Source organism: Cladophialophora immunda (assembly GCF_000835495.1).
Source record: "Cladophialophora immunda strain CBS 83496 unplaced genomic scaffold supercont1.2, whole genome shotgun sequence".
Taxonomy (NCBI): Eukaryota; Fungi; Ascomycota; class Eurotiomycetes; order Chaetothyriales; family Herpotrichiellaceae; genus Cladophialophora; species Cladophialophora immunda.
The window spans coordinates 3524035-3541004 of NW_015622542.1; the positions used below are offsets into that span (position 1 = coordinate 3524035).

General features: G+C 54.5%; 7 protein-coding genes across 8 annotated transcripts; 5 read left to right on the forward strand and 2 right to left on the reverse strand.

The window, feature by feature from the left end:
• Window positions 1–136: 136 nt before the first annotated feature.
• Window positions 137–2056, forward strand: PV07_03511 (uncharacterized protein; the record flags this gene model as incomplete). Its single annotated transcript, XM_016390238.1, has 1 exon — window positions 137–2056. The coding sequence occupies one exon, from the start codon at window positions 137–139 to the stop codon at window positions 2054–2056; it is 1920 nt and encodes a 639-aa protein (XP_016252140.1).
• Window positions 2057–2364: 308 nt separating this feature from the next.
• PV07_03512 (uncharacterized protein) lies at window positions 2365–5106 on the forward strand (the record flags this gene model as incomplete). Its single annotated transcript, XM_016390239.1, has 1 exon — window positions 2365–5106. One exon carries the CDS (start codon window positions 2365–2367, stop codon window positions 5104–5106), a length of 2742 nt encoding a protein of 913 aa, XP_016252141.1.
• An 808-nt stretch (window positions 5107–5914) lies between these two features.
• PV07_03513 (5'/3'-nucleotidase SurE) lies at window positions 5915–7231 on the forward strand (the record flags this gene model as incomplete). Its single annotated transcript, XM_016390240.1, has 4 exons — window positions 5915–6371; window positions 6445–6661; window positions 6724–7088; window positions 7191–7231. 4 exons carry the CDS (start codon window positions 5915–5917, stop codon window positions 7229–7231), a joined length of 1080 nt encoding a protein of 359 aa, XP_016252142.1.
• A 1116-nt stretch (window positions 7232–8347) lies between these two features.
• PV07_03514 (uncharacterized protein) lies at window positions 8348–9141 on the forward strand (the record flags this gene model as incomplete). Its single annotated transcript, XM_016390241.1, has 2 exons — window positions 8348–8475; window positions 8541–9141. 2 exons carry the CDS (start codon window positions 8348–8350, stop codon window positions 9139–9141), a joined length of 729 nt encoding a protein of 242 aa, XP_016252143.1.
• A 481-nt stretch (window positions 9142–9622) lies between these two features.
• Window positions 9623–11590, forward strand: PV07_03515 (branched-chain amino acid aminotransferase). Its single transcript, XM_016390242.1, has 2 exons — window positions 9623–10074; window positions 10124–11590. The coding sequence occupies exons 1-2, from the start codon at window positions 9816–9818 to the stop codon at window positions 11140–11142; spliced, it is 1278 nt and encodes a 425-aa protein (XP_016252144.1). The 5' UTR covers window positions 9623–9815; the 3' UTR covers window positions 11143–11590.
• Window positions 11591–11609: 19 nt separating this feature from the next.
• PV07_03516 (uncharacterized protein) lies at window positions 11610–14472 on the reverse strand. The gene has a single exon (XM_016390243.1). The coding sequence runs from the start codon at window positions 13760–13762 to the stop codon at window positions 12056–12058; it is 1707 nt and encodes a 568-aa protein (XP_016252145.1). The 5' UTR covers window positions 13763–14472; the 3' UTR covers window positions 11610–12055.
• A 286-nt stretch (window positions 14473–14758) lies between these two features.
• PV07_03517 lies at window positions 14759–16950 on the reverse strand. 2 transcript variants are annotated; one of them, XM_016390245.1, is made up of 4 exons: window positions 16599–16950; window positions 16363–16472; window positions 15062–16307; window positions 14759–15000 (listed from the first exon to the last, which is right to left on the reverse strand). In XM_016390245.1, exons 2-4 carry the CDS (start codon window positions 16428–16430, stop codon window positions 14902–14904), a joined length of 1413 nt encoding a protein of 470 aa, XP_016252147.1. In that variant the 5' UTR covers window positions 16431–16472; window positions 16599–16950; the 3' UTR covers window positions 14759–14901. The 2 variants fall into 2 exon arrangements, with proteins under 2 accessions (XP_016252147.1, XP_016252146.1); XM_016390244.1 differs by having other exon boundaries at window positions 16363–16950.
• Window positions 16951–16970: the final 20 nt, after the last annotated feature.

The window sequence follows — 16970 nt, forward strand, 5'->3', positions numbered from 1 at the left end:
TGGATGACCGACTGACTGACTGACTGCTTGGACGCGAATATGGGGAGAGATTCAGTTGAATGTATCCAGTCTCCTCTCCTCTCCTCTCAGTCAATGCCTTGTCTATTGCATTTCCTCGGATGGCTCGAACGCAATCATGACTGGCTACAGATTTCCCGTCGACCTCTCGAAATTCAAGAAGCTCTCCCTCGATCCAAAGAACTCTGAGCTCACCTCACAACAGAGGCAAGATCTTCTACATAACATCGATATCTTCCGTGATGCTATCGTTGCGTTCACTGCAACGGGTTCTGCTCGAGGTGTTGCTGGCCATACTGGAGGACCATTCGACACCGCGCCTGAAGTCTGCATCCTGCTGGCTATCATCAATGGCAATCCCGCTGGATATGTTGATGCCCTCTTCGACGAAGCCGGTCATCGAGTGGCCACCCAATATCTTCTAGCCGCTCTTGACGGCAGCATCGACCCTGACCATCTCCTCAATTACCGAGCCGCCAATTCGAAACTGCCGGGCCATCCAGAACTGGGACTGACTCCCGGCATCAAATTCAGCTCTGGTCGCCTGGGCCACATGTGGGCCTTAGCAAATGGCATTGCTTTGGCTAACAAGGAAAAGACCGTCCTGGTCCTGGGCTCTGATGGCTCGCAGCAGGAAGGGAATGACGCCGAGGCCGCCCGCATCGCGGCAGCCCGCAGCCTGAACGTCAAGCTCTTCATTGACAACAACGACGTCACGATTGCAGGACACCCGTCCGAGTATCTCAAAGGCTACGATGTCGGGCGCACTCTTTCAGGCCACGGTCTTCACGTCGTCCGCGCCGAGGGCGAAAACATTGATTCTCTCTATCGCGCCATCTGCGAGATCCTGGTCCATAACGGCCCCGCGGCGGTTATCGTCGATCGTAGGATGGCCCCTGGGATCGAGGGCGTTGAGGGTCAAATCAAGGCTCACGATGTTGTCCCCGTTGACATTGCCCGTAAGTACCTCACCCGCCGAGGATACACCAAAGAGCAGCTTGCCTTCTACGACGAGATCAAGCCGCAGGACAATCCGTACAAGTATCGAGGTTCATCCAAGGACAAAGGATCCAACCGAACCATTTTTGGGGAGGCGGTGAACTCTGTCCTCGATGGCCTGAGCAAAGACGAGGCTGCGCGCCGTGTCATGGTCATCGACTCCGACCTGGAAGGATCCACTGGTTTGAAAGGAATCCACGCGAAGCACCCAGAGGTGTTTATTCCATCCGGCGTGATGGAGCGAAGCAATTTCTCGGCGGCAGCAGGGTTTGGGTTCGGGAGCAACGGCGAGCGGCAAGGAGTCTTCTCCACCTTCTCGGCATTCCTTGAGATGTGTATCTCTGAGATCACGATGGCTCGATTGAACGACTGCACCGTCCTATCGCACTTCTCCCACAGCGGAGTGGACGAAATAGCCGACAACACCTGCCATTTTGGTCTCAACCACTTCTTCGCAGATAACGGCCTGATGGACGTCGAGAGCACAAAACTCTACTTTCCTGCCGACGGGGAACAGATGAAGGCAGTGGTCAGCAAGATCTTCTTCGACAAGGGACTGCGATTCGTGTTTTCCACCCGCTCAAAAGTGCCGTACATCTTCAAGGAGGGCACAGAGGAAAAGCTCTACGGCCCAGGCTACGACTTTGTTCCTGGCAAGGAGGAATTCATCCGCCACGGGACGGCTGGTTACATTGTCTCCTACGGCGACATGCTTTATCGTTCGCTGGATGCTGTCGAACGGCTTCGCGAGGAAGGTCTGGATATTGGTCTGGTCAACAAGCCAACGCTCAACGTGGTGGACGAGAACGCGATCAAGATCTATGGATCAACTGGCTTTGTTGTTGTGGTAGAGTCCATTGCTCAGAAGACCGGTCTGGGTTCTCGTCTGGGCACCCACCTGTTGGAGCGGAAGCTGACACCCAAGTTCAAGGCTATGGGTGCTGTCAAGGAAGGTAGTGGTGGGTTGTATGAGCAGGTCAACTCCCAGGGGTTGGGGCCGGATGATATTATCAAGGCTGTCAAAGAGACGGCTGGTTAAACGTAGAACAGACATTTCTACATGCCTATGGTCCGCAGTAGTAATGATATATCACGTGATCAGCCTCAATAGCCGATGCTTGGCATGTCTCAGCTCCGACCCTCGAATATCAGACGGAGCGTGGCTTCTAGGCGACAGGATAAGAGAGTGTTCCCTGGTTTCCACCGACTTCGCTCTGCACGGGACTTCTCTGGATATCTAACTCGACGTATAATCACCCAAGGGATTGCTGCCACTGCCCGATATCTCAAGATTAAATTCCGTTACCCGCCCATGTTCCGGGTGTGCAGATCCGACTTCAACCGCCAATGTTCTCGTCCGCCTTCAAATCCTTTACCTCGAATATAACATCCAACTATGAAGTGTCCAAACATCCGTCTGCAACCGTAGGGGTCTGGACTATCTTCGATGCGAAGAAGAAGAACAGTGGCACTCAGGCGTCGATTTTCATCTTTGACAGGAAGTCGCTCGATGTCACCAGCAGTGGGTTTGGGGCACGTGCTACCAGTGCCACGTCGGTGCGCAAGATCCAGGATGAAGTGGTCGAGCGTTTGAAGAAGGAAGCTAGCAGTCTGGCTCGCCTACGCCACCCCTCGATTCTGCAACTGGTCGAACCCGTCGAAGAGACCCGCAGTGGAGGGTTGATGTTTGCGACAGAGCCTGTCTTGTGCTCCTTATCCGTTGCTCTGGCAAAGAAGGATCGAGATGGGAATGGAAGGGGGAAGGGTATCTCGCGGTCTCCATCGAATGATGGAGCCACTTCTCGGCCACAGCAAGATGTGGAAATTGACGAATTGGAAATTCAGAAGGGTCTCCTGCAGGTCGCGAAAGGGCTGGAGTTCTTACACGATTCTGCTAAGCTTGTCCATGGGAACCTGACCCCGAATGCCATCATGATCAATGCCAAGTCAGACTGGAAGATCTCTGGACTCGGGTTTGCCGGGCCGCCCGATGGGGCAGAAGGGCATCAGACTGTTCCTCAGATTTCTCTTTCTGAAGTGCTCCACCATGATTCTCGAATACCTCGAACAGTTCAGTTGGACCTCGACTATACTTCCCCCGATTTCGTGCTGGACTCGAACATCACCTTCTCGGCCGACATCTTCTCACTAGGTCTGGTTATCCTCGCATGCTACCGACATCCCCACAGGTCACCTATTGAAACCCATGGCAACCAGTCAACGTATAAAAAGATCTTCAGCAGCGCTTCCACGGTCCCTACCAGCGCAAACAACTATCTCTGCGACGATGCTCTACCACGGGAGTTGAACGTCACATTGCCGAGGATGTTAACGCGGAGACCGGCCCAGCGAATGAGCGCCAGTGAGTTCCAACAGTCGCAATACTTCGACAACATCTTGGTGAATACTATGAGGTTTTTGGACGCATTTCCAGCCAAGACTCCTGCAGAGAAATCACAGTTCATGAAAGGCCTTGGTCGAGTCCTTCCTCAATTTCCGCCCTCCGTCCTGGGAAAGAAGATCCTTAGTGTTCTTCTAGACGAAATGAAGGACCGGGAACTGCTCCCGCTCATCATGCAAAACATTTTCCAGATAGTCAAAGTCGTCCCGTTCAGCAAAGAGCTTGTCTCAGATAACATCCTGCCACGGATGAGAGAGACATTCTTGTCCAAATCGAGATCCGAAGAACGGGACAGTGGCAAAGAGGCTGCCTTACTCGCAGTTCTCAACAACATTCAACTCATTGCCGACAACTGCTCTGCGAAACAGTTCAAGGATGATGTCTTGCCCATTGTTCATGTGGCCATGGAGTCATCGACACATTCACTGACCGATGCTGCTTTGCAGACATTACCGGTTGTGCTCCCTTTAATCGATTTCTCAACAGTCAAGCACGATCTCTTCCCGGTTGTGGCTAGCGTTTTCAGCAAAACCAACAGCTTGACCATCAAGATTCGAGGGCTCGAAGCGCTCGGGGTTCTTTGCGGCGTCTCACCCAGCCAGGTGGACAACAACATCGACGACTTTTCTGGCAAGGGTCAGTCAGAAAAGCATGACAAAAATGTTTCCAGCTTAGACAAGTTCACCATGCAGGAGAAGATCGTCCCTCTTTTGAAAGCTATCAAAACAAAAGAGCCGGCCGTCATGATGGCGGCTCTGAAGGTGTTTCGACAAATTGGCATCGTTGCTGACACTGATTTCTTGGCCATTGAGGTGATGCCCATTCTTTGGAACTTTGCTCTGGGGCCTTTACTTGACCTTTCTCAGTTCAGCGCGTTTATGGATGTCATCAAATTCCTCTCGAGCAAAATTGAACGCGAACAAATTCGTAAATTACAGGAACTCTCTTCAAGCAGGGCTCTAGAGTCGAGGTCCACCTCCTCGTCGCACAAGCAGATCGGCAACGGTGTCCATCAAGCCAACCAGGTCGCAAGCCCAGAAGACGACTTTGAGAAGCTCGTCCTTGGAGATAAGAATGCTGACAAGGCCGATGTATTCGCGGGAGCGCTTTCTGATGGGCAAAAGTTGACGCAAAATCCGCCTTCCTTCTCATGGTCTCCCATGAACGCCACGCCTGGCACGAATACACTGGCACACCAGACAGCTCCGTCATTACCTGTTTTGCACCCACAACCTTTGTCCCGCTCGATCACTCCGGATGTCAGTGCCTCGGCGTTTCCAAGTCTTCAACCTACCCAGCCATCAAGCTCCATTTGGGGGACATCCTCACCTTCGCCTGTACCTTCACAGAATCAGCATCAGGTGCTGCAACCGTCGAGTTATCTCTCTAATCCTGTGAGCAGCATGTCTCCGCCGACATCGTCATCAAACACGACTTGGCAGCTTCCGCCGCCTCCGGGAACGCAAGTGCCGCCTAGTTCAGGGTTCGCGCCCATGATAGCTCCGCCTCCTGCAGGTGGCAGTCAGAGGACCGCTTGGCAACAGCCAAATTACAGTAATTTCGGAGTGTCCTCGCCGCCAGGGCCTAGATTCGGCGCGCCTATGAACGTGCTGCAGCCGCAGAAGACTCAGCAACAAACGCCTCAACAGCAGAAAACAGGTCTGGACAAGTACGAATCTCTGCTCTGAACCCAAGCCGCAGAGTGGCCGGGAAGGTGACGAGTCACTCCCTGCCACTGTTGGTCAGATATAGGCGGCAATGATAGGATCGACACACGCGAAGTTGGAAGGAAGAGGCAATTCTTTCGTATAATCTTTGGACTTTCTGGAGAGGACTGGTGTGGCTCAGGATTGGCCAGAACGACCCCTTGCAAATTTGGGTCATAATTAACCCGCCTTGTGCAACAAGATGACACAATCCAATCGTACCAGCCGTGCAGAGGACTCAGACTGCGATGCATAAGGGTGGACGTCTAGGATAGATCGGCAGATTGTTCCTGACATGAAGACAACCAATGGCATTGTCGACATGGCCTAAACCATTCCTCAAGGCGTCACGTTTCTGTGGATCTTTCAGCCCCGGAAAGAAGCTGGATCGAAGCTTTTCCTTCGGCAGAGATGGTCTGCTGCTCTATGCAAGCCAATCGTCCGCGCACGAGCTCTTGTCTAGATTATCTGATTAACCCCATCTGGCCTCTCGATCCAAATCCTCTTATAAATGTCGAACGTATCCATCTAACGTGGCTTTACATCAGAGCAAGACTAGGGAAATCGATCTATCTGAAACCCTGACAGCTTCAGCTCGTCCAAGAAGTTGCCGTCTCTTCGACTTTGGATGATTGCAAGGCCAGCGAGCTAACCTGTTCGGAGCCATGCAGCTTCGACTATTAAAGCTGCCTCGTGCTGGCAGGCTGGTGGGCTGGGTCTTTGTCTCTTCAGCCCAGCCAACTCCTTCTGCCGTGTCACTCGCCTTGACCTCCCCTTCAACTATTCAGTCATGAAGTGCTCACTTCTGTCCGCTGCTCTCGCAGCCTCGAGCTTCCTCAGCACCTCCTCGGCAATCTCCATCCTGCTGGGCAACGACGACGGCTTTGGGAGTGCCCAAATCCGAGAATTCTACCGCTTGTTGAAGGAGAGCGGGCATGAAGTCGTCATGGTAGCCCCGGCTGACAACGAGAGCGGCCAAGGCGGTCGATCTGTCTTCACAACCAACAAGTCGCTCGCTGTCAACTCGGAGTTCGACCTCATCCCAGCTGGTGCCCCGTCGCTGGGCCGTGATCCTAACGATGTGGACATCTGGTACTACAACGGCACGCCGGCTGCATGCACCTTTGTTGCGCTCGACTACGTGCTTCCCAGCTTCTACTCCAATCGGTCCATTGACCTCTTCGTGGCAGGACCTAACTTCGGCTTGAACCAAGGCTACTTTCTGTACACCCTCTCCGGGACCATTGGTGGGTTTTCTTCTTCGATACTACAGAATCCGTTTCCATTTGACTTGAAACTTACCAAACCTCTCGGCAACAGGTGCGACATATGCGGCTATCCAGCGAAATATCCCAGGGATTGCGTTCTCTGGAGGCAACAGTGAACAGCGTTCCTACACGTGGATCAACAAAACCACAGCATCTGGCTACCCGGACCCGGCCACGATTCAGGCCCAGCTGGCCACCAACATTGTCAACCAGCTCGTCAATAGCTCCCAGCCTGGTCGACCTCTTATGCCTATCGGCTATGGTCTCAAGTAAGCCATTCAACCGAAGTTGAACGCGCCGATCATTGAAGCATTTACTAAAGCTCGCCCAGTGTCAATACCCCGGTCATCACGTCGCTGACCAATGACTCGTGCGTCAACCCGCCCTTCATCCAGACGCGGATGGGTGGCGGTGCCACGACCGACAAAGCGGTATACAACGCAACCACGGGACTCTTCACGTATCAGAATCTGATCACCGACGGCAATAACGTGTGCATCAACGGCAACTGCGCTCTGCCCGGCGAGACCCCCGTCGTGGACAATGGGTGTTACGGCTCCGTGTCTGTCTTCTCGGTCGACTACGACGCTCCCATGGGTCCCGCGCAGCACGGGATCCGCGCGGCGTTGCAGCCGTTGGTGGCGTACGAGAACCCCGACGCGAAGATGATGGTGAAGGCGAGAGACTCCATGAGCAGTAAGTCTCAATCCGCGCTCGTGCAATCAGGGCTGGGCGGGAGGCTCCTAACGCACGGGCTTGGTGGTTCGTTGAAGGCTTGCTGCTGACATGTATCTGCAGGGGAGGAAGCTGCTGCGCGACATCCTCTTCGCCAAGCATGAGCAGAGATGAGATCCATGAAAATGACTCTTGACGGGACGAAAAGACGTGAGGGACGTTGGGCGCACTCAACCCCAAAGAAAACAGCTGCTTCCATTGCGGGACAACACCACGGTACTTCAAGGGCCCAAGAAGAGAATATATACGACCCAGAAGCTGGATATACGTCTAGACCAAGTTTTTCTCCCCATGGTACATAAAACCTACCTAGGTACATATATAATGCAATTCGGGTCTGATCTTGAATCGGGTCCATTTCACGGATTCACCCGCATGGACCTGTCAGACACCATGGCCACGGCCACGGTCACGGTCACGACAGCGAACGCGAACGCGAAAGAGGACGTCCACATCAGTGACTAACGTCCAATCCATTCGGCCAAGTGCCTTTCTGGATCAGATCCGATCCCGTGCCGTGAAGCGCATACGAACAATAAACAGGCACCTTGGAGTGCAGGTGGAATCGATAGGGCGGGATCTTTTGTCCGCTTCCGGGGCTTGGGAGCGGAGATCCACTACTTTCCCTCCCAACGCAAGGGCGTATCATGACGATGGATGGCGTGTGAAACGGGGTAGAATCAGAGTGGTTCTCGGTCATTCGATGGGGAACAGCGCAATCACGGGGGGTAGTGGTTTGGGAGTAAAACGCTCGACGATATATCAGGCGCTGCAATCCGTGACCGAGACGGTCGTGGATGGATAGTTGAGTTCTTCAGCAACGCTGGGTCGAGGTCCTGGCGTGTGAGAGTTTCAAGAAAGTCCTCTTTGACGCAGGGAAAGTGGGATATCTCTCGTCCAGTTCTCTGGCTTATGAGCAGCGAGGGGAAGGAGAACTAGAGGGGAAAAGAAACAGCTTGTGCAGACGGTTGAGGGAGAGGGCGACTGGCTTATCGTGCCGTCCGAGTTTCTTCAGGAGAAGGGCGCGTCCGCAAATATGGCCCGTCTGTGGGAGTTTGTAAGTGTGTCCCTGTGCTTGAGGGGGGCGGCCTATGTGCAGCCCACGATGCCCATCGTGATTGTTTCCTGAACCCCAAGCTCGAGGGCGGTCGCAGCAAAAGTTGTTGGCACCTGATAAAAATGGGGCCGATCAAAGGGTCTCGAAAACCGATGCTGAAAAGATGGACCAGGTGATGGTTGATACGATGACAGCGGAGGCTTTCAGGGGCAACCCAACTCCAGTTTTCGAGCTGGACCCTGCAGAGTACCGAGCATGGCCGCCTCTAGAGGTCCTGCAGACCATTGCAAGGTACGCATCACCACCCGGGATGATGGTTGCGAGATGTAACCAGGGCTGAAACCCTGAGTAATCAGAGAATTGAATCAATCCTATACTGTTTTCGTCAAGCGTAGTGAGGACAGCCATGACTCTGTCAAATACCTCATTCGGTCGTTCACGCTGGACAAGGAGGAGCCTTTCTGTGGACACGGCATCATGGGGGCCGCGATTGTGCTGGGACAGCAGCTCGCAGTTCGTGGGAGACAAATGATCTTTGAGACGGTTGGCGGGATCAAGGTCGATGGCTACACGATATCGGGTCAATCATTGGCATCGTCTGCAGCGGACTTTGGGGGTGTCTGCACGGTGAAGCTCAAGCTACCTGCGGAGCCAGTCAAAGAGTGGTTCGACGGAGACGTGAGGCTTCGGGAAAGCATCGCGGCGTGTCTCGGGGTCGACGTATCACAGATCCTGGCGCTGGGGAGGAATGCTCTGATGGATCTGGTGATCGAGGTGAGCGAAGACGTCGACTTCTCCGCGGAAAGCATGGCTGTTGACGCGGTGGGATTGATGAACGCCTCTCCTCCTGGGACGAGAAGCCAGATCATCACGAGCAAGGGGGGTCGATACGGGGTTGACTTCGCAAAGCGCGTATTTGCATATGGAGGTGAAGGTAAGCAGAGTCCCCCAGTTTGAGGCGATTCGACGGGGCGCTAAGAGGCCTCCAGATCAGGCGACGGGATCAACCCATTGCGTTCTGGTACCCTACTGGGCTTCTCGCTTGGACAAGTCGGCTATGAAGGTGAAGCAAGTCTCGGAGCGGACGGGGATGGTTGATGTGGAGAGCATGGCGTCCAGGGACGGGTATGTAGCGGTGACTGGATCGGGAATCAAGGTGATGCAGGGTACGATGTTGGTTCCTGACCGCAGGTCCTCCGGGAAGATGAGAAGGCACCTTGAGTCACTCTAAACAAGTCATCATATACGACGTTTGGTAGAGAGACGCAAAGAGAGAGAGCGAGGTCCCTCCAGGTCAGCCGGGGGCAGACGAAGGACTCCGGCCCTCGAGAGACTGACGCCGGTTATTGGCGGAAAGTCGCTGCCAAGCTCCGAGCTCCGATGTCGCGGCCAGAATTTCGAGATTGGGCTAAGCAAACGATACAGAGAGACGCAGAGAGTCACTAACCACTGCTACTCTTCTCAATCCAGCTGATTATCTACGAACGCCCTTCGACATCTCGTCTCCCCGTCTCCTCAACTCACTCTCGACCTCGCAGCTGGCGACCTCCCTGACAGTCCAGCTTCTCTGCTATATCTAGTCACCCTCCTCGTCCCCCTGGCTGTCGATGACCCCCGAGCAATAACAGACCATGTCACTCCCTCGGCTACTCCGCACTCCCTGCGCACGCGCTCTCACCTCATCCACATTCAAGTCGGATTCAATACGGCTACTGCCTTCCTATAGACTGTTTTCGACATCGCATCAGCGGCTAAAGTCTCTGGCTGTGGAGGATGACCTGTACTCCAAGCTCCCGGGCATCGACCCGACAAAGTTGGAGGTCACAAAGACCATCACCCCCAAAGAGCTGGTACCGAATAAAGATCTTGTATTTGGGCGGACCTTTACAGGTATGGCGCTTGGACAGTTTCGACCCTGGGTTTTATTGACCGCAGTCAGACCACATGCTCTCCATCGAATGGACCGCCTCGCAGGGCTGGCTACCTCCTCGGATAACCCCTTACCAGAACCTCTCACTAGATCCCGCGACCTGCGTGTTCCATTACGCATTCGAATGTTTCGAGGGCATGAAAGCATACAAGTGCCTCAAAGATAACTCGCTACGACTATTCAGACCGGACAAGAACATGGAGCGCATGAATAAATCTGCCGCCCGCATCGCGCTCCCCACCTTTGAAGGCGACAAGCTTATAGACCTGATCGGCCAGCTGTGCAAGTTGGACCAACGCTTCATCTCCGCCGAGAAGGGATACTCACTATACCTCCGACCGACCCTCATTGGCACACAAAGAACGCTGGGCGTTGGACCGCCGGGTTCGGCGCTGCTTTATGTCATTGCCTCGCCGGTCGGACCATACTATCCGACCGGCTTCAAGGCCATCTCGCTAGAGGCCACGGACTACGCCGTGCGCTCCTGGCCCGGCGGGGTGGGCGACAAGAAACTGGGCGCCAACTACGCGCCCTGCATCGTGCCGCAGCTGAAGGCCGCGAAGAAGGGCCTGCACCAGAACCTCTGGCTGTTCGGGCCCGAGGAGTACATCACCGAGGTGGGGACGATGAACCTGTTCGTGTGCATCAAGAACAAGGAGACGGGCCAGAAGGAGCTGCTGACGGCGCCGCTCGACGGGACCATCCTGGAGGGTGTGACGCGCGACTCGGTGCTCGCCCTGGCCCGCGAGCGCCTCGAGCCCGAAGGGTGGAACGTCGCCGAGCGGTACGTCAAGATGCAGGACCTGGCCGACGCGGAGAGCGAGGGCCGGCTGATCGAGGTGTTTGGCGCCGGCACCGCCGCCATCGTCGCCCCCGTGCGCAACATCGCCTGGAAGGACCGCGTGCTGCATTGCGGCCTGAAGCCGACCGAGGAGGCCGGCGAGGTCGCGAGCCGGATGAAGGGCTGGATCGAGGGCATCCAGTACGGCGACGAGGAGCACCCGTGGAGCTATAAGATCCCTGCCTGAGGAGATGGAAAGGTGACTTTAGCCCCTCGTAGAGGATAGAGAGGAGGGGGAGAGAGAGAGGAATGGCAAAAGAAGATCGGTTTTTTTTCCCCCCATTTCTGCCCTTTTTCCTTTCTTTTTTCCTTCCGCCTTTTTCCTTTTTGTCGGGGCTGGAACGGTCTGAGCGAACCTTGACTTTCTACATTCTACATTTCTGTTCCCGGCGGCGTTGTTATGTTGCATCTACTCGGTATATAAGTACATACTTGGGTGATGTACTGTAGCTGGGCATCCACGAAACCGGGGAACCATCTCATTTTTTTTGTCCCCTGGCAAGACGCCCCAGAAAACGCCCAAGAGGATATACTATGTAGGTATTACTATAGTAGATGGGTGCATTCCCGCACACGTGTGTTTTGTAGATATGCAAATGCCAAATGCCAAATGCCAAATACGCATGTATGTACTACTTGTACCTGCACATGGGGGTTGCGTGTCTGATCTATCCATCTGATCCTGAGACCTTCTAACGTGAATGTATCACAGCTGAACACATGTACAACATGTCCTAGGTACCTAGGTAGGTATTCAGGGTAATCATTGCACCCCCAGGAAACTGCTGCCTCTTTTCACTCTACCATACCCTACCCTATCTCGTACTCCCACATTCTTGTCCCCTCGGTTCGTCGAATGACCCAAGGAAGGTAACCATTCATAGACACTGATGTAGGCACATACACGTATGTACTCCGTTTAGGTATAGATGTAGATCCTGTCCAACTTAATCCTGCTGTTCCCATAGTATGCGGAAACGTAAGCTTTTTTCTATATTCTCCAAGGGATCAAAACACAACTAACCCGCCAACATCATCGAATACATACAATTCCAGATTGGTTGTAGAGGGGACGAATAGCCATGTCCCCCTAGCATATCTCATGAGCTCAGCAAATCTCGCACGCTCATCCCCTTGGCTCGATCTTTACTGTCGCCTCTCACCCCCGCGACCCCAGGGGCGTTCACGCTTGCTTGGGCGTCCGGCCGTCCGCCACCTCTCCAGTCGTTGGTCAACATCATCAAAGCCGCACTGGCCGTGGCCTCAGCGGTTCCCGAAGCATCGCTCATGGCACCGGGAGACTTACTGCCTCCGTCGCGTTCCCGTTGGGTCGCGGCACTGTAATGAGGTGGCAGTTGCAAGGCTGCCACTGCGGGGTGAGGTAGTGGGAGGTTTATGGCCGCTTTTGGGGAAGGTAATGGTTGCATGTTCGGGCTCGGGTTCGACATCGACCCGGAAGAACTGCCTGAGGGATTGACGGTTGTCCATGAGGAAGCAGGCGTATTCAGCACACCACTCCCAGACTTCCCGACGCTGCTGTTGGTTTTCGTGCGTGCTAGATCGGGCGAGAAATGAATCGAGTTGAATGCCGGTGACAGGAGTGTTGGCGTCGGTGTCGCGGAGGAGACCATTCCTCCCGAATGCACTGAGATTGAAGGGGAGGTTGTGAAGGACTGGACGCCCGCGGGCAAGAGAGGCCTTTTCCTCAAGCCACCAGTATCGTCTATTGCTCCTTGCGATTGGCTCTGAATGTGAGGAGACGGATACGCTGAAGATCCGCTCAACGACGCGACCGAGGACTTTCGTGAGTCTCGCAGTGTCCATTCGCTCCCGGCCACGGCGCTGGTTCGATGACTCCGCCCTCTTGCTGGTGGAGCCGTGGGAGCAGGCACGTCGTCGACGGTCTCATCTTGATCTTCGTCCTCGTCTTGCTCATCTTCTTCATCGTCCAAATCCTCATCGTCGCCCGCGGGATCGTCTAACTGCATCCTCGAACTGGTGGAGGACCTCACTTTGCCTCCCAACTTCGCATTTTCCCCCTTCAACTGCGCCACGCAACCCTCCAAGTACCGTACGTATTCAATGCCCGCTTGCAGGATGGCCAGTTTGTGCATCTCCACTCCTTCACATGCGGGTATCATGTCCTTTAAGACCCCAAACTCTTCGTTCATTTTACTGCGCCTGCGACGTTCTATGATGCTATGGGCAGTCTTGCGGGCAATTTTCCTGCCCGCGGCGCTTGTGGCAGAGGGTTGTTTCCGCTTCGAATTTGTGGCGGTGGCGTTGGTCGCTGCACCCCCAGATGACGCCGCGGATGCTTTGTTAGAGGGAGCAGATGTCGTAGAGGTTGCGGCCGAGGTAGGAGGTACGTAGCTGGCATCACTGGCCGGAGATGAGTTATTTGTCGCCTGAGATTTGGGCTTCATCTGGATGATCTTGCGGGCTCGACTTGGAGGAGGGGGAAGAGCGTAGGAATTGGTAGCGACTCGATCGGCAGCCACAGATTCGACGGTTGGTTTGACCACTCCCGAAGAAGTTCTTTTGTGTCGCGGACTCGCAGTGAGCGGTTTGTCTTGGGGGGAGATGGGAGGAGTACTCTGCGTGAGCGCTGTGGTGTTTGTGGCGTCTCGTGCATGCGACGATCTTCCGCTCAGGTGGTTCTGGGATTGTACCTCGCTTGACCGAATTGCGGGCGGCGGCAGGGTGAAGATCGATTCCATATCTGATGCCTGAAACGCCTTCAAGTTTTCCAGGGCTTTCAGGTCAGATGAGCCGGTTGGAGTGGGCGGCGGTTTCGGCCGTGGCATAGTTGAGAGAGGAGGAGGGCGTTCGTAGGGCCTTGATCCGGAATGAATGGAATAGTCCGTCAGATCAAATCAAGCCAACGACAGTACTCAGGCCCGATATGGAACGTAGAGGAAGTGATTCAGGCTTCTCAGACGGGAGCACGCGACGGGTCGTATATCCGGGTTCTGGGAGAAGGTTCAAACGTTTCACAGCGGAACCGAAACGGGCATGATGCTGCCAGAAGAGAAGCACGACGACAGGACACAGTCCATGATGAGCGAGCGAAGGAGGAACGAGGGGGGGTAAAGAAGGGCAACGACGAGGGCAGTAGTACATAAGAACCACACCGTCGGGGGAAGCGACTTTGGAGGACAGGGAATACCAGAAGCTGCTTGGGAGAAATAAGGACGAGTGTTTTGCAACATGCAATTCGGAAACGTCGAGATGGACGGACGTGGGCACGTGTATCAACTACAATGAGCACACGACACCCATGGACGACCCTCGTGTGGTGGCCGTGATAGGTGATAGGAGCAGAGCAAACCAGCCTAGCCGTGCCCTCGATGACCTCGTGTGTGGTGGGCGGAACGGTCAGTGGCTGCTGAGCGATCTCTGTGAGGGAGGGGGAAGAGCGAGAAATAATGGACCCCGGTTTGGCTTGCCCCGGGGGGTGGTCACTTGGAGATTTCGCGTGCTGAAGCTGAGAGAGGCATAAGGAGACACGCAGGGCATGCTGAGGGAGGCGTGAGAACTGAGAAAGGTGGTGAGAGCAGCTTGAGGACAAGGGGAAATACGCCGCACGTTCTACGAGAAGTCAATGTGATTGGATCCTGGCCAGAGATTTGCGCCATTGAAGGGCCTCGTCCCCGCTTTATTCTGTCGCTGAGCTGCGAGTCCAGATACAGAGAGGCGAGCACGGGCACGATGCATGTGATTCCCGGAATCCGGATTGTGCGTGGTTCACGGTTCATTACTGCAATATCAAGGGGCACAGAGCAAATCCAGAGTACAGTGCGTGCATGTGGCATAGATAGGTATTTTAGGGGTATCATGTTTTGGGACTTTTCGGTTACAGTCGAAGATGCAACAACTGTATCAATATACACACGGTCATTGCTATAGCCGCCACCGGGCGTCGTCCACGGTCTTATAATGTTCTTCATGTCGTGGCCTTCTTGGCCCCGTTGCTAACGCCGTGCGACGATTCCGGTCGCTTGAAATGCACCTTCAATGGCTCCCAAGAATGCGCGTTGTATGTCTAAAGCAAATGTCAGCTGTGGCTCTGGTGGTGCAGACTGTGCCATCGGGACAAAACTCACCTCTTGCACTTTCTGGCAGGTCTTCAGTCCCCACTCGGTGACACCAACCATCAAGCAGCTCTCAAACATGAACGCCATGCTGCCTTCGCCCACTTTTTGCGGCGGCAAATCCATCGTCGACGCCTTTTCAAACGTCTGCATGTCTGGTCCATGCCCGCTCATCGTGTTATGTAAACTCGCTCCCGCTGGCTGGAACCCACCCTTGCCGGCCCCCTTGGCATCGTAGTTCCCCATGATCAACCCCATGAACTCGGACATGGTGTTGCGATGGTACCATGGAGGCCGGAAGGTGTTTTCGGCCACCAGCCATCGAGGGGGAAAGATGACAAAGTCCAACACGGCCGTTCCCGCTCCATGAGGATGTGATGGTGCAGACAGGACGGTGAAGATGGAAGGGTCCGGATGATCGTACGAGATACTGCCCACAGGGTTGAAGCGGCCCAAGTCGTACTTGTATGGATAGTAAGTTCCGTGCCAGCCAACAATGTCGAATGGGGTGTGCGACTGTTTGGCCGAGAACAGGTTCCCACCAAATTTGCCGTACAGCGTCCATTCGGTGTTCTCGTAGTCTTCGATGAAGTCGGCCACTGGCGTCTGGAAGTCGCGTGCATTGGCCAGCCCATTGGAACCAATGGGGCCCAACTCGGGCAATTTGAAGTGGCCTTGGTACAATTCACAGATGTACCCTCGCGCGGGTTCGTTGTTATGCAGTGTAACGTGGTATCGAATTCCCCGCGGAATGACGCAGATTTCGTTCGGCCGCACCAGCATCTTGCCAAATTCGGTTCGGATGTCAAGCACCCCATGTTGTGGAACAATCAAGAAATCGCCGTCGGCGCTGTAGAATGCCGTCTTCTCCGGCATGCTGCGGCCGCAGGCGTAGATGTAGATGCCCAGGCCTTGTTTCATGGTGGGATCTCCTGCGCCAGCCACTAGGTGCAGAGAGTGGATCCATGACACTTCTTTGTCGAAGTCGAAGGGGTCCCATCTCAGTTGGTTCGGAATCGCGTTGAAATGTGTGCCGAAACTGGGAGTAGGAGAGATCAGGGACTGCGAGGAGGAGGAAGGGACCGGCTGGAAATTCTGATGGCTAGCAGAAGGGAGGATTCGGTAGAGCCATGTCTGCTGGTTCTCGTCTCGTGGCGCAGTGAAAGCCGTGCCTGACAACTTCTCGTTATACAGGCCGTACGGGCATTTTTGAGGAGAGTTCGCCGCTAGTGGCAGCGTGCCTTGTATTGCTTCACTCCTGCAAAGCACGGTGTCAGTCAGAGGTAGACAGAAATGACCGCTAAGATCCATACTCTTTGTACCCCCCGAACCCATTCAGATATTCGTACGTGTCGGTCACAGCGAATTGGGTTACAGGCATCGTCGATGGCTTGTTCGTCGGTAAAGGTATTCACGTTGCGAACTGGAGGATGAGAAGACCTCAATGTTAGCGACAATTCTCACTCTTGTGTCCAGGCTGGAGACGGTGGAGGGAATAATAAGAGCGAGGCTGACGGGGAGAGCTGAGACGAGCACGGAATGGACTTACTGGTGAGGGGCGTCTTGTACTTGATGTTGATGTCCTTGTTTTCTCGATGCCTTTCGATGGCCTCTTGCAAACGTTTAAGTCCCTGCATGAAGGGCAGTATTGTTGTATGATGACCTGTGAGAGGGATTGGTAGGCTGGTCAGAGAGGAGAGTGCGGAATCGTCTGTGAAGAAGTGAGGGACTGATTCCGTGGGGAGGGATATGAATGAAATGCAAACGGCCCAAAAGTAGTCTCTCAGCCTGAGGATGGGATGCGAAGCGCAGAAGTGGATACAACCCCAAAACAATAGTGCAGGTGCGCTAAGACCCAGTTTCGCCAACATGCGAGGGATGCGAATGGGGGGGGGGGGCAAAGAGACCAAGATGAACAGGG